The 11,933-nt window shown below is 42.6% G+C and overlaps 1 protein-coding gene across 1 annotated transcript; it reads right to left on the reverse strand.

Moving 5' to 3' along the window:
• Nucleotides 1-86: 86 nt before the first annotated feature.
• Nucleotides 87-6,953, reverse strand: LOC115107681 (ribonuclease ZC3H12A-like). Its single transcript, XM_029631203.2, has 5 exons — nucleotides 4,946-6,953; nucleotides 3,696-3,835; nucleotides 3,232-3,466; nucleotides 1,970-2,076; nucleotides 87-1,423 (listed from the first exon to the last, which is right to left on the reverse strand). The coding sequence occupies exons 1-5, from the start codon at nucleotides 5,275-5,277 to the stop codon at nucleotides 411-413; spliced, it is 1,827 nt and encodes a 608-aa protein (XP_029487063.1). The 5' UTR covers nucleotides 5,278-6,953; the 3' UTR covers nucleotides 87-410.
• Nucleotides 6,954-11,933: the final 4,980 nt, after the last annotated feature.

Here is an 11,933-nt window from a genome sequence, read left to right on the forward strand (position 1 = left end):
GGCAGTAGAGACCTAAAATAGTTGGTATGATAAAGTTCAGGAAGCTTGGCGGTGTAAATTGGTAAATGAGACAGATCATCAGACAATTTTCAAGGACTTATTTTTAATATGGACAACAAACAAATGACAAGGACAGTATTATTCTGCATACCGTACAGGTTAACACCCATTCTGTCAAATAGCTTCCCTCAGTTTGAGGCTACATGTTAAAACAACACATGCTGCTTTGATAATCTTTAAGGCAATGCTAGATTCAAAATGAACTAGCATCATTCAGGAGATGGTAGTGCATTGCACTTGACCTATATACATACATAGGAAATTCAGCACAGACTGCTACATTTTCAAGCTTGTCTCTAGTCTGCTGAGGAACTACTGTGTTTAATGCTTACAGAGAAAGATCTTGCACGTTAGAAGGGAACGTGGCTGGTTCTGAACCTCTGGATCAGAGGAACCAGCTCTGACTTGTTGAGGGTGTGTGGGTACAGACTCATCACATAGTCTACCATGCTGGGGGGGAAGAGGGTGCTGAGCTGGTTCTTCACACTCCTCCTCTGCTCACTATCTGCAGCTTTACCGCCATTGGACCTGGTCATCTCCACTCTCTCACCAGAGAGGCCCTGTCCCAGGCTGTGTTCTGGGAGGCTGTGACTCTGCCTTTGTGGGGGAGGACTCTGAAAGTACTGCTGCTCGGTGAAATGGATGGGGTTACTGTGAACAACATAGGAGCTCTTTCTTAGCTGTGGCTGGAGATGCTGGTGGCCGTACATGCACTGGCTGCACTCACAGCTCTGTGAGTGGTCACAGCCACACTGTAGCAGTCTTTGGGGGGCATAGTGGACTCCCGAGGAAGGCCCACCCAGGCTGAGCCTCTGTGTGTTGCTGCCGTAACTGTGGCTGCTGTAAGTGCTAGAAGGGTAGACGTCCCCACTGCCCTGGCTGCACCCGGCCACCCCACTGCTGTATGTGTAAGACACCCCGGGCCCCTTGGGGTTGTTTGTCTGGTCCTGGACATATAGTCTGGACAGCGAGGTCTCCAAGGAGCCAAAGGCCTCGTCAGTGTCTGGGCTGGGGCAGAAGTGGTGGCTGGATTTGTGCTGTAGAACTGGGCTGCCTGTTTCTCTCTGGCTGGTGAACTGATCACTTGGCAAAGCCCTGTGGGAATGGGAATGTTCATTTTTTCTAAGGTGAGGCGGTGTGGAAGGATATCTGTGTAGATGATTAGTAGTGTGATCCGGCTCATAAAGGGATGTGTAGATATGGCCCTCCTGGCCGAGGCCTGAGGGGAGAAATGACCACTCCCTGTCTGTCTGAGCAGCAGGTTTGCTCTTGGCTCTAAGCTCATCTGCTACAGACAGCTGCGATTGGTTGGAGCGCTCTGGGTGGTAGAACTTGCACTTCACTCCATAAGTACACTTCTTCCCTGGAAAGAAACATATAAGGAATATTTATGGGCTTTCAAAAACATGTCTCACATATGTAACCCTGTAACTCTTTAGAGAGACTGTCAACTAGGATGTGTGTCTGTCTGAGTGCACTCACTGTAAAGCCCTCTTCCCCCCTTCTTTAGTACTGTAAACACACTTAGCAAAGCAAACAAAATATGTCTAGTCTCCAGCCTGTTTTTGTTCCACTAGGTACACGGCAGAGTGCTATGAGGGTCCGTTGTACTCCTCTGACAGGAATAATCCCAGGCCTGCCGTTAGCTTTATTATCCTGGGTGTTGATAATAAGGTATTTTGTTTGTGAGTGGCGCTGTGCTGTAGCCTTGGAGTGGTGCTGCTCTCCCATTGCCAACAGCCGACTGACAGGCAGCCAAATGGAATTACAACCGACCCAACTACTAGTCACAAACTACAAATCAAATCCTGCTCAGCTGGCTCACATTGGATGAGTTACAGTCAAAACCCCCAGGTGAATGAGGTAGGAAACTGAAAATAAAAGTGTGTATTGTAAAATATCTACCAACCATATGGGCAACGCTCCTTCTTGTTTTCTGGGGTCCACTGCTTTATTCTCAGGAAGTTGTCAATCGTTGGGCCATTCCTTCCCAGAGGATCATCAGGAGGCATGAACCTTCAATGTAAAGTCATATGAATACGATGTAAACATGAACCTTCAATGTAAAGTCATATGAATACGATGTAAACATGAACCTTCAATGTAAAGTCATATGAATACGATGTAAACATGAACCTTCAATGTAAAGTCATATGAATACGATGTAAACATGAACCTTCAATGTAAAGTCATATGAATACGATGTAAACATGAACCTTCAATGTAAAGTCATATGAATATGATGTAAACATGAACCTTCAATGTAAAGTCATATGAATACGATGTAAACATGAACCTTCAATGTAAAGTCATATGAATATGATGTAAACATGAACCTTCAATGTAAAGTCATATGAATATGATGTAAACATGAACCTTCAATGTAAAGTCATATGAATATGATGTAAACATGAACCTTCAATGTAAAGTCATATGAATATGATGTAAACATGAACCTTCAATGTAAAGTCATATGAATATGATGTAAACATGAACCTTCAATGTAAAGTCATATGAATATGATGTAAACATGAACCTTCAATGTAAAGTCATATGAATATGATGTAAACATGAACCTTCAATGTAAAGTCATATGAATATGATGTAAACATGAACCTTCAATGTAAAGTCATATGAATATGATGTAAACATGAACCTTCAATGTAAAGTCATATGAATATGATGTAAACATGAACCTTCAATGTAAAGTCATATGAATATGATGTAAACATGAACCTTCAATGTAAAGTCATATGAATATGATGTAAACATGAACCTTCAATGTAAAGTCATATGAATATGATGTAAACATGAACCTTCAATGTAAAGTCATATGAATATGATGTAAACATGAACCTTCAATGTAAAGTCATATGAATATGATGTAAACATGAACCTTCAATGTAAAGTCATATGAATACGATGTAAACATGAACCTCGAATATAAAGTCATATGAATATGATGTAAACATGATGCCCAAAACTCTTGAAGTCAAGTCTTCATTACAGATGTATTACAAGTATATAAGCAGGAGGGATTTTGTAGGTGGTGTAACAGGTGGTATACTAACTCTCATATGCCAACCCCAAATTAAAATGGTTTATATCCTCCTTATAGGCCCTGCATCAGATGCCCTCTTAGATGCTGTAAGTCTTAGTGTTGGGACTTACTTGTCATTGGCAAAGCTGTACATCAACAGCCTTTCCTCTATAAACGTCTTCCACTCTGGCTTCTCTATCTGCAGGTCTCTGTAGTTGTCATTGGACACAACAATGCCGTCGGACTCGTAGGCCAGTTTGATGATGTAGCGGTCGTCGTAACACACCACTCTCTTCCCGTTGACGCAGCGTGACGGGGTGTACACCAGGATCTTTCTCTTCTCCAGCTCATGGAGGATGGGCTGATCTGCAGGGTCATGTGACGAGAGGTTAGAGTTCCATAGACTTGATGGATTGTATCATATCAATCATTAAAAAGACAAGAAAGTAGTGCACAGCATACAGGGTGTAAACAACAATTCTCAGTTATAAAAGGCCATCAATACTTGTATGGTGTAGGTGCTCAGTGTGTTGGTGACCTGTGGCTCCACAGTGCCATCTAGCCCTGGTCAGATAGTATAACAGGTGTGTCCTACCTGTCATGGGGGCCTCAGGACGGGGTTGCTCCTTTCTCCACAGAGGCACGAACACTGTGATGTCACGGATACCTCTCTCCAAAAACCACCTGACTGCCAGCAACAGCCCCCGGCACGAAAACACTTGCTTGTTGCCATGGCTGCAAAGACAGGAGCCACAGTAGAACATTAGCTTCCCTTTTTCAGTTGTAAAACGACTGAAGCCAGCTAGCTGCGTGACTCACCTACTCCAATTCACTCTTTTGCATAGCCCCAGCAAAGAGACTGTTGTGTGTCCTTTAATCCCAGAAACAAGTCTAAAGTGAAAACTATCTCCCCAAATTACCAAAAACTGGAATAACAGAAAGTCTTGGAGAAGATATAATGTCACACTTTTGTAACCTTGTATCACATGTGAACTGCAGCATCCTAATAGTGGTGCGATGTCTCCAGCAATACTTTAGACAGGCCTAAGACCTATAATTCTATAAGGCCTCCCAGACCCTGACTGGCAGCTGATCACAGGGAGTGGATCATTTGCCTATACAGACAGCACTATATATAGCGTGGGGTTTCCCTGCACTCAACCATCAGGAAGTGGTAGGCAACTTTGCATAACAGGACACCAAAGATAAGACATTGTTGCCTTATAAAGCCACTGGGGCAGGGCACCGAACCCAACAACAATAGCACAGGTTATAGAAAATACACAATGATTAGTAGAAAGATGTACTTTGCTTAGAAAGTTTAGGTAGTGTTTTGGAGTTAAAGCTTTAGGGACAGAGACCTTTAGGAACAAGGAAACTCAGGACTTGAGTAATCAAAGGCTGCTTGGTAAGCAAACTGTCACTGGAATTTATGCCAGAGTTAATTTGAGTAAGAGGAGTGAGTTTGCCTGTGAAGTAGAATCCTTCAAAGTTCAGCACCCCCCCAGCTTTAGTTTGAGACACGTGATCTGTGTTGGACAAAATAACATCTGATTTATGAGAAGTGAACTTCTCGTTTTGTTCCTCTCAGTTTCGGGCTGCAGTGTCAACACCTACCTCTGTCACCTGTTGATTATTTCAAAGTATTTGTAGCATGTGTTTTTCACTATTGTTATAACATATCTGACAATACAGGTGCTGTGGGTGACCAAATAAATCGCTATGTGGTTATGTTTTCATTAGTACATACATTAGCTTAATTAGTGCCAGCATTTCATTTAATACTCTGTCTTTATCTATTTAATGCTAAAATTCCTATAGTCCAAAATTAAGTAGTACTCTCACCTCATGGCCACATTGCTTCCATCAATTACCACCGGTCTGAATCCCAAAGTGGGATCCCCGTCTGTAGCTGAGCTGGGCCGTAGGGACTGGTTGGGGTGGGGAGAGCTGCAGCCTCGAGGGACCAGCTGTGGGCTGGAGTGGGCTGAGTGGCTGGCTGGTATGGATGGGGTGGTGGTGGTTGTTGTAGTGGTGATTTGGCAGGTCTTGATCAGCTCCTCCAGTATTTCGTTGGTCTGGGCGTCATGACGCAGGCTCTCTAGCACACGCACAATGTCACTATGGGAGTAGCCCAGCTTGAGGAAGCGCTCCACTTTTCCATGCTGCTGGTCCATGCTGCTGGTCCTCAGCTCAGTGTGGCACACTCTGCCTCAGGTCTGTCAGTGTCTAGTAGTAGTATCCTTCCAGGCTCCTGTCAGGACTCTGTCTGTTGGGGAATCCTCCTCGTCTCCTTTTTCTATCACTTCATCACTGTTTCCACAACAACAGCATCAGTTTTGGAAGATCTGACAGGTGCAGGAAGGCCAGGGGGGGTGAGGTGAGGCAACCTCAACTCTGTATACACATGAAGAAGCATGGTGGAGGTCACAGGGCTTTCAGATACTTTCAATGTGGTTAGGTGCACACTGCACAAGGATAGAATCGGCTGCTCGCGCTGCCACAGTCTCATGACTGCACGCAGACGCTCACGTCATACTGGTCTAGAAAGCCCCTATAGGCTCAGGTGAACTTAAATAAAGTGTTTGATACAACTAGCGTCCGTTGTCATAACAAATATAGACCACCAGAATTAATGAGGATATTCCTCTCTTTGAACCAAAACAGAAATTATTTATGATATTTGTTTCGCAAATACTTTACATCAGTCCAGTCAGACACATCCTCCATTTAGTGGTCTGGAAAACCCCAATAATTATTTTACAAAGTGACTCTACCAATGACTGAGTATAAAAGGTAGAAAAGTGACATGCTGTGCATACCTTCACCACACCCTTTACCTTCTATTCTGGGTAGGCCTATGGAATGTTGAGGTTATATCTAAGAATAGCATACATATTTAGAAAGTGTTAAAAACTTCAGGAATGTATTTTTCACCAATCGTGGACTATTATGGTGACAGTGAACAAGCACAAATTGAAACTCCTTATCTCTACTTTAACATGCAGTGTTACATGCACACACACACACACACACACACACACGTTTGTATGCCCCATCATCTGTTCCCTAAGAGCACCCTTTCATCCCGACCGCATTCAAATTTGAAAGGCACTGGTGTTTTCAAGATCAAATCTAATTTTATTTGTCACATACGCCGAATACAACAGGTGACAACCTTAGACAGAGTAGACCCAACAGACAGAGTCCTGACAGGAGTTTGATAAGAGACGTGTTTAATGTTCATTGATACATCATAAACGCCTCTTGGAGAATAAGGAAGAAAATGTCAGGCTAAGACAAACATTGCTCAGTTTACAAGTAAACTCTAATAGAGAAGCATACCATGCCAGTTAGTGGACAACTATATAGGGGTGATAATTCCAAGATAAATATGGGTTACGATACCCCACACCCCCACTCATTTGCACGTGACAAAAGTGAGATTAGGGTTGTTGATCTTCTACCTCTGAATAGTTTGAACAATCTACTTCTAACCACATCCTCTCTCACCGCTGCATCTCAAACCAGAACACTCTTTCTGCACCACCTCTACAAGACTAGACACAGTCCTGAATGCAGAGTATGAGGCTTCCCACGCCTGTCTTACAACGATCACACACTTCGTGTCTCACTGAACACTTGCTGTGAACTGTGTGGTAGTTGAAATGAACACTTGCCAAACTCTCAAGCAAACAACATAAAGACAATCCCAGTGAACTATCAAAGAAACCAAAACTACCTAAATAAATTATATCAGCTCTAAGAAGTTACAAACATTTACATACAGTAAACCCTTGCAGCTGAACAAGATTTGGACATTAGGTGGATTGTGTGCTAATTCTGCTCCCTCTCTCTCTCTACTTACAGTTCCAGTAGGTGGCAGTTAGAAGGAGCAGCAATCAGCCTGCTTGTCTGGTGGAGAACCTGTTGATGTGTGTGAGAGAGCGTCAATCTCATGGAGAGACAGAACCTGTGTGTACTCTTATTAGTCATATGAGGAAGTCTCCAGAGACTTTGCTCAGACCAATGCCAGCAAGGAAGCAAAAGACAAATGCAATCATTTCACTTCCTCATCTGAGCCCAATACGGAGTCTGGGTCAGAATGCAGCTTGTTATAGGTAAGCCCTTAGAGTTCTTCCCCTCTTTCTCTGATCTTCCTGGTGTGGCGTTACAACACAGTGGGACTGCCTGAGACTTGATACTGTACCTACCCAGTTACCCGGCACTGTTCTTACTTTGTACTGTTACATATTGTTCAGTAGTAGGTGAAGTTCTATTGAATATGAGGTTAGTTCTTGAAATATGAGCAGCTTGTATTCGATTCATATGGTAAGAGCGGACGTTTAATAACCCCAAGATACACCACAGGTGGCACCTTCATTGGGGAGGATGGGCTCGTGGTAATGGCTGGAGCAGAATAGGTGGAATGATATCAAATTCCATTTACTCTGTTCCAGCCATTATTATGAGCCGTCCTCCACTCAGCAGCCTCCACTGACGTACACACACTACCACACACATCATTTTGAATCAGAAACAAGAAGAATAGCTTTCAGGAACTGTGAAATATAATTCAATTTGCATAACATGCCATAGTGGTATGTCTGTCAAAATAAAGTCTATAGTTGAAAATCTAGAGCTTGTCTTTCTTGTGATACAGCACACACACAGAGGCTGATACTACTACGTTTTTCCCTCTGGAATGCCAGACACCATTTCCTCCTGCAATGAACTCACCTGCTCTCTGAGTCGTGGCTGCAGCTCAACTGACAGATGAGATTGACAACAGCCAGAACCATAAACCCTCCCCTTGAGAGTCAAGTTGCTCTTAAATGAAATGTTTTGGCCTGACAGGTTTAGAATCAAGGACATTATATTTATTCAGTACACAAAAATATGCAAAAACACCCAGGCTACATATTTGCATGAGACTTAAAACGTATGACAAATATTGAATACATGTATTTGGACAATATAGTATCATGTTACAAAGGAGTTGGGTGGACAACAGATGATGGTCACCCAAGCTACAGTTAAAATATTTTGCATGCATGCTTACAGCACAGCATAATGCTCAATGTACAGTAAACCTTATTCGGCTGATTAAAATTGCGTTGTGATACAATGCAGTAGGTTAGTTACCTCTTAATGTGGATGCTTGAGATACTTAATGACAAAACAAGACATTTGATGATTGATATATTTACAGAATATTTTCATGAATATGTTTAAAAAATAAATAAATACATTTCTGGTTGGGGTGAGGCATCCTCGTAGGCCATGCATGACAGCGGTTTTCTCAGGAACAGTTCCCACATAGTTCCCACAGAAATTCTAAGGAAAGTGTCTTACACTTCCTTATCTACCTGCATGTACTGAGAATAAGTGGATAAGTTATGTCTGTAATGTATTTTTCGTTGTGTGTCGGACCCCAGTAAGACTAGCTGTTGCCATTGGCTTTGGCTTATGGGGATCCTAATAAATCTCATCTAAATCAAATAAGTGGAGGGTTCATTTTACAGAGCAAATGGATTTGGTTTATTTTGATGGATATGCTATAAAGGGAATGAATGACTGCTTTTTAGTGCAGTTTCAAGTGTTTGGTCTTTACAAAGATAAAGGTTTAGTACATTATCTAAACATAGGTTTCTGCCTCCCAGGTTGATTACTGGTCTATCCTCTTGGTGTACTTTCAATCAGGTACTGTAAATACACAGTGAGTGAGTAAGATCTACACCATTGGAGAAAGAAACAAAACATTTGTGCTTTCAGTTCCTTTAAAGCTATGATTTTTCTTCCACACACTGGTGAAATGGAGAAGGAACACAGCAGGTAATCATGACGTGTGAAACCATCGACAACAGGCTACAACATGATCATCACATGACTCATATGGGCGGCTTGAGCACATTGAGCTGTAGGCGTATGAACGAGTAATTTAACCTTTATTTAACTAGGCAAGTCAGTTAAGAACAAATTCTTATTTACAATACCAGCCTACAAAAAATATCTAATAAAACAAATATAGGACAAAACCAACATCACGACAAGAGAGAAACCACAACACTACATAAAGAGAGACCTAAGACAACATAGCATGGCAGCAACACATGACAACACAGTGTAGCCGATGTGAAATGGATAGCTAGTTAGCGGTGGTGCGCGCTAGTGGTGTTTCAATCGGTGACATCACTTGCTCTGAGACCTTGAAGTAGTGGTTCCCCTTGATCTGCAAGGGCCACGGCTTTTGTGGAGCGATGGGTAACGATGCTTCGAGGGTGACTGTTAACGTGTGCAGAGCGTCCATGGTTTGCGCCCAGGTCGGGGCGAGGGGACGGACGTAAAGTCTATACTGTTACATTGGTGCCGTGACCCAGATCACTGGTTGCTGCGCAAAAAAGGAGGAGGTCAAAAGGGGGGTGAGTGTAGCCAAAGTGAAATGGCTAGCTAGTTAGCGGGGGTGCGCGGTAGTGGTGTTTCAATAGTTGACTTCACTTGCTCTGATACCTTGAAGTAGTGGTTCCCCTTGCTCTGCAAGGGCCGCAGCTTTTGTGGAGCGATGGGTAACGATACTTCGAGGGTGACTGTTGACAGTGTGCAGAGCGTCCCTGGTCGCGCCCAGGTCGGGGCGAGGGGACTGACATAAAGTCTATACTGTTACATCATGGTAGCAACACCACATGACAACAACATGGTAGCAGCACAACACATGGTACAAACATTATTGGGCACAGACAACACCAAAGGCAAGAAGGTAGAGACAACAATACATCACGCGAAGCAGCCACAACTGTCAGTAAGAGTGTCCATGATTGAGTCTTTGAATGAAGAGATGGAGATAAAACTGTTAAGTTTGCGTGTTTTTTGCAGCTCGTTCCAGTCGCTAGCTACAGCGACCTGAAAAGAGGAGCGACCCAGGGATGTGTGTGCTTTGGGGACCTTTAACAGAATGTGACTGGCAGAACGGGTGGAGGAATATGTGGAGGATGAGGGCTGCAGTAGGTATCTCAGTTAGGGGGTTTTATAAATAAGCAGCAACCAGTGGGTCTTGCGACGGGTATACAGAGATGACCAGTTTACAGGAGTATAGAGTGCAGTGATGTGTCCTACAAGGAGAATTGGTGACAGATCTGATGGACGAATGGTAAAGAACATCTAGCTGCTCGAGAGCACCCTTACCTGGCGATCTATAAATTACGTCTCCGTAATCTAGTATGGGTAGGATGGTCATGTGAATCAGGGTTAGTTTTGCAGCTGGGGTGAAAGAGGAGCGATTACGATAGAGGAAACGAAGTCTAGATTTAACTTTAGCCTGCAGCTTTGATATGTGTTGAGAGAAGGACATTGTACCGTCTAGCCATACTCCCAAGTACTTGTATGAGGTGACTACCTCAAGCTCTAAACCCTCAGTGGTAGTAATCACACCGGTGGGGAGAGGGGCATTGTACCAAACCACATTACCTTTATTTTGGAGGTGTTCGGAGTACTGTTAAGGGCAGAGAAAGCTTGTTGGACACTAAGAAAGCTTTGTTGTAGAGCGATTAACACAGCATATTGGGAGGGGCCAGCTGAGTATAAGACTATCAACACTTTTGATAAACAGGGCAAAATAGAAATTGGCCTATAACAGTTAGGATCAGCTTGATCTCCCCCTTTCAATAAAGGACGCACGGTGGTTGTGACTAACCTCAAGACGTGGCAATCAAATATCACTTGACAGTTGTGGAGGCAAAGCAAATGAGAGCTCTATTCCTCCTACTCACCCACTGGCTCTACGTCTCAGGAGGACCCGCCCTCGCCACTTTCACTGAGCCGTTTGATATTTATTTGATAACAGTGGAAATAAGTGAGAGGGTGGAACCTTTAAAAAGAACCTGATACATTTCCTGGAACTGACAAACACTTTGTATCACAGTAGATATCAACACTAGAAAACATCAGATGCCAAATCACCAAGTTCATGCACAGTCATGCACATAAGAAACAATAGATATCAGGCCATTTATTCTACAACGGGTTGTCTTGTATTACAATGTAGAAAAGAACATCTTGAAAGTGGGTGAAGTTCTTCTAACATTTAAGCAGATTTGTATTGTTGGTCGAATACGTTATTGTCTAGCAAATACAAATACATTCCTAGCTCTTACAACTGATCCACTCACTGCATGGGCACACACTGGTTGAATTAACGTTCCTTCGAAGTATTGGGATGTGGAATCGACGTTGAAAATACATTGAATTTAAAAAAATGTATCAACCGGTACGGTTTTCATTTACAGTGCATTCGGAAAGTATTCAGAGCCCTTGACTTTTTCCAGATTATTACGTTATTGTTACGTTTTTTTTCTCATCAATCTACAAGCAATACCGCATACTGACAAAGTGAACAGGTTTTTAAAAGTTTTTTCAAATGTATTAAAAATAAAAACAGAAATACCTTTTATATATATATACACAGTGTGGCAAAAAAGTATTTAGTCAGCCACTAATTGTGCAAGTTCTCCCACTTAAAAAGATGAGAGGCCTGTAATTTTCATCATAGGTACACTTCAACTATGACAGACAAAATGAGAAAAAAAATCCAGAAAATCACATTGTAGGATTTTTTATCAATTTATTTGCAAATTATGGTGGAAAATAAGTATTTGGTCAATAACAAAAGTTAATCTCAATACTTTGTTATATACCCTTTGTTGGCAATGACAGAGGTCAAACGTTTTCTGTAAGTCTTCACAAGATTTTCACACACTGTTGCTGGTATTTTGGCCCATTCCTCCATGCAGATCTCCTCTAGAGCAGTGATGTTTTGGGGCTGTTGATGGGCAACACG

This window comes from Oncorhynchus nerka, linkage group LG24, assembly GCF_034236695.1.
Source record: "Oncorhynchus nerka isolate Pitt River linkage group LG24, Oner_Uvic_2.0, whole genome shotgun sequence".
Taxonomy (NCBI): domain Eukaryota; kingdom Metazoa; phylum Chordata; class Actinopteri; order Salmoniformes; family Salmonidae; genus Oncorhynchus; species Oncorhynchus nerka.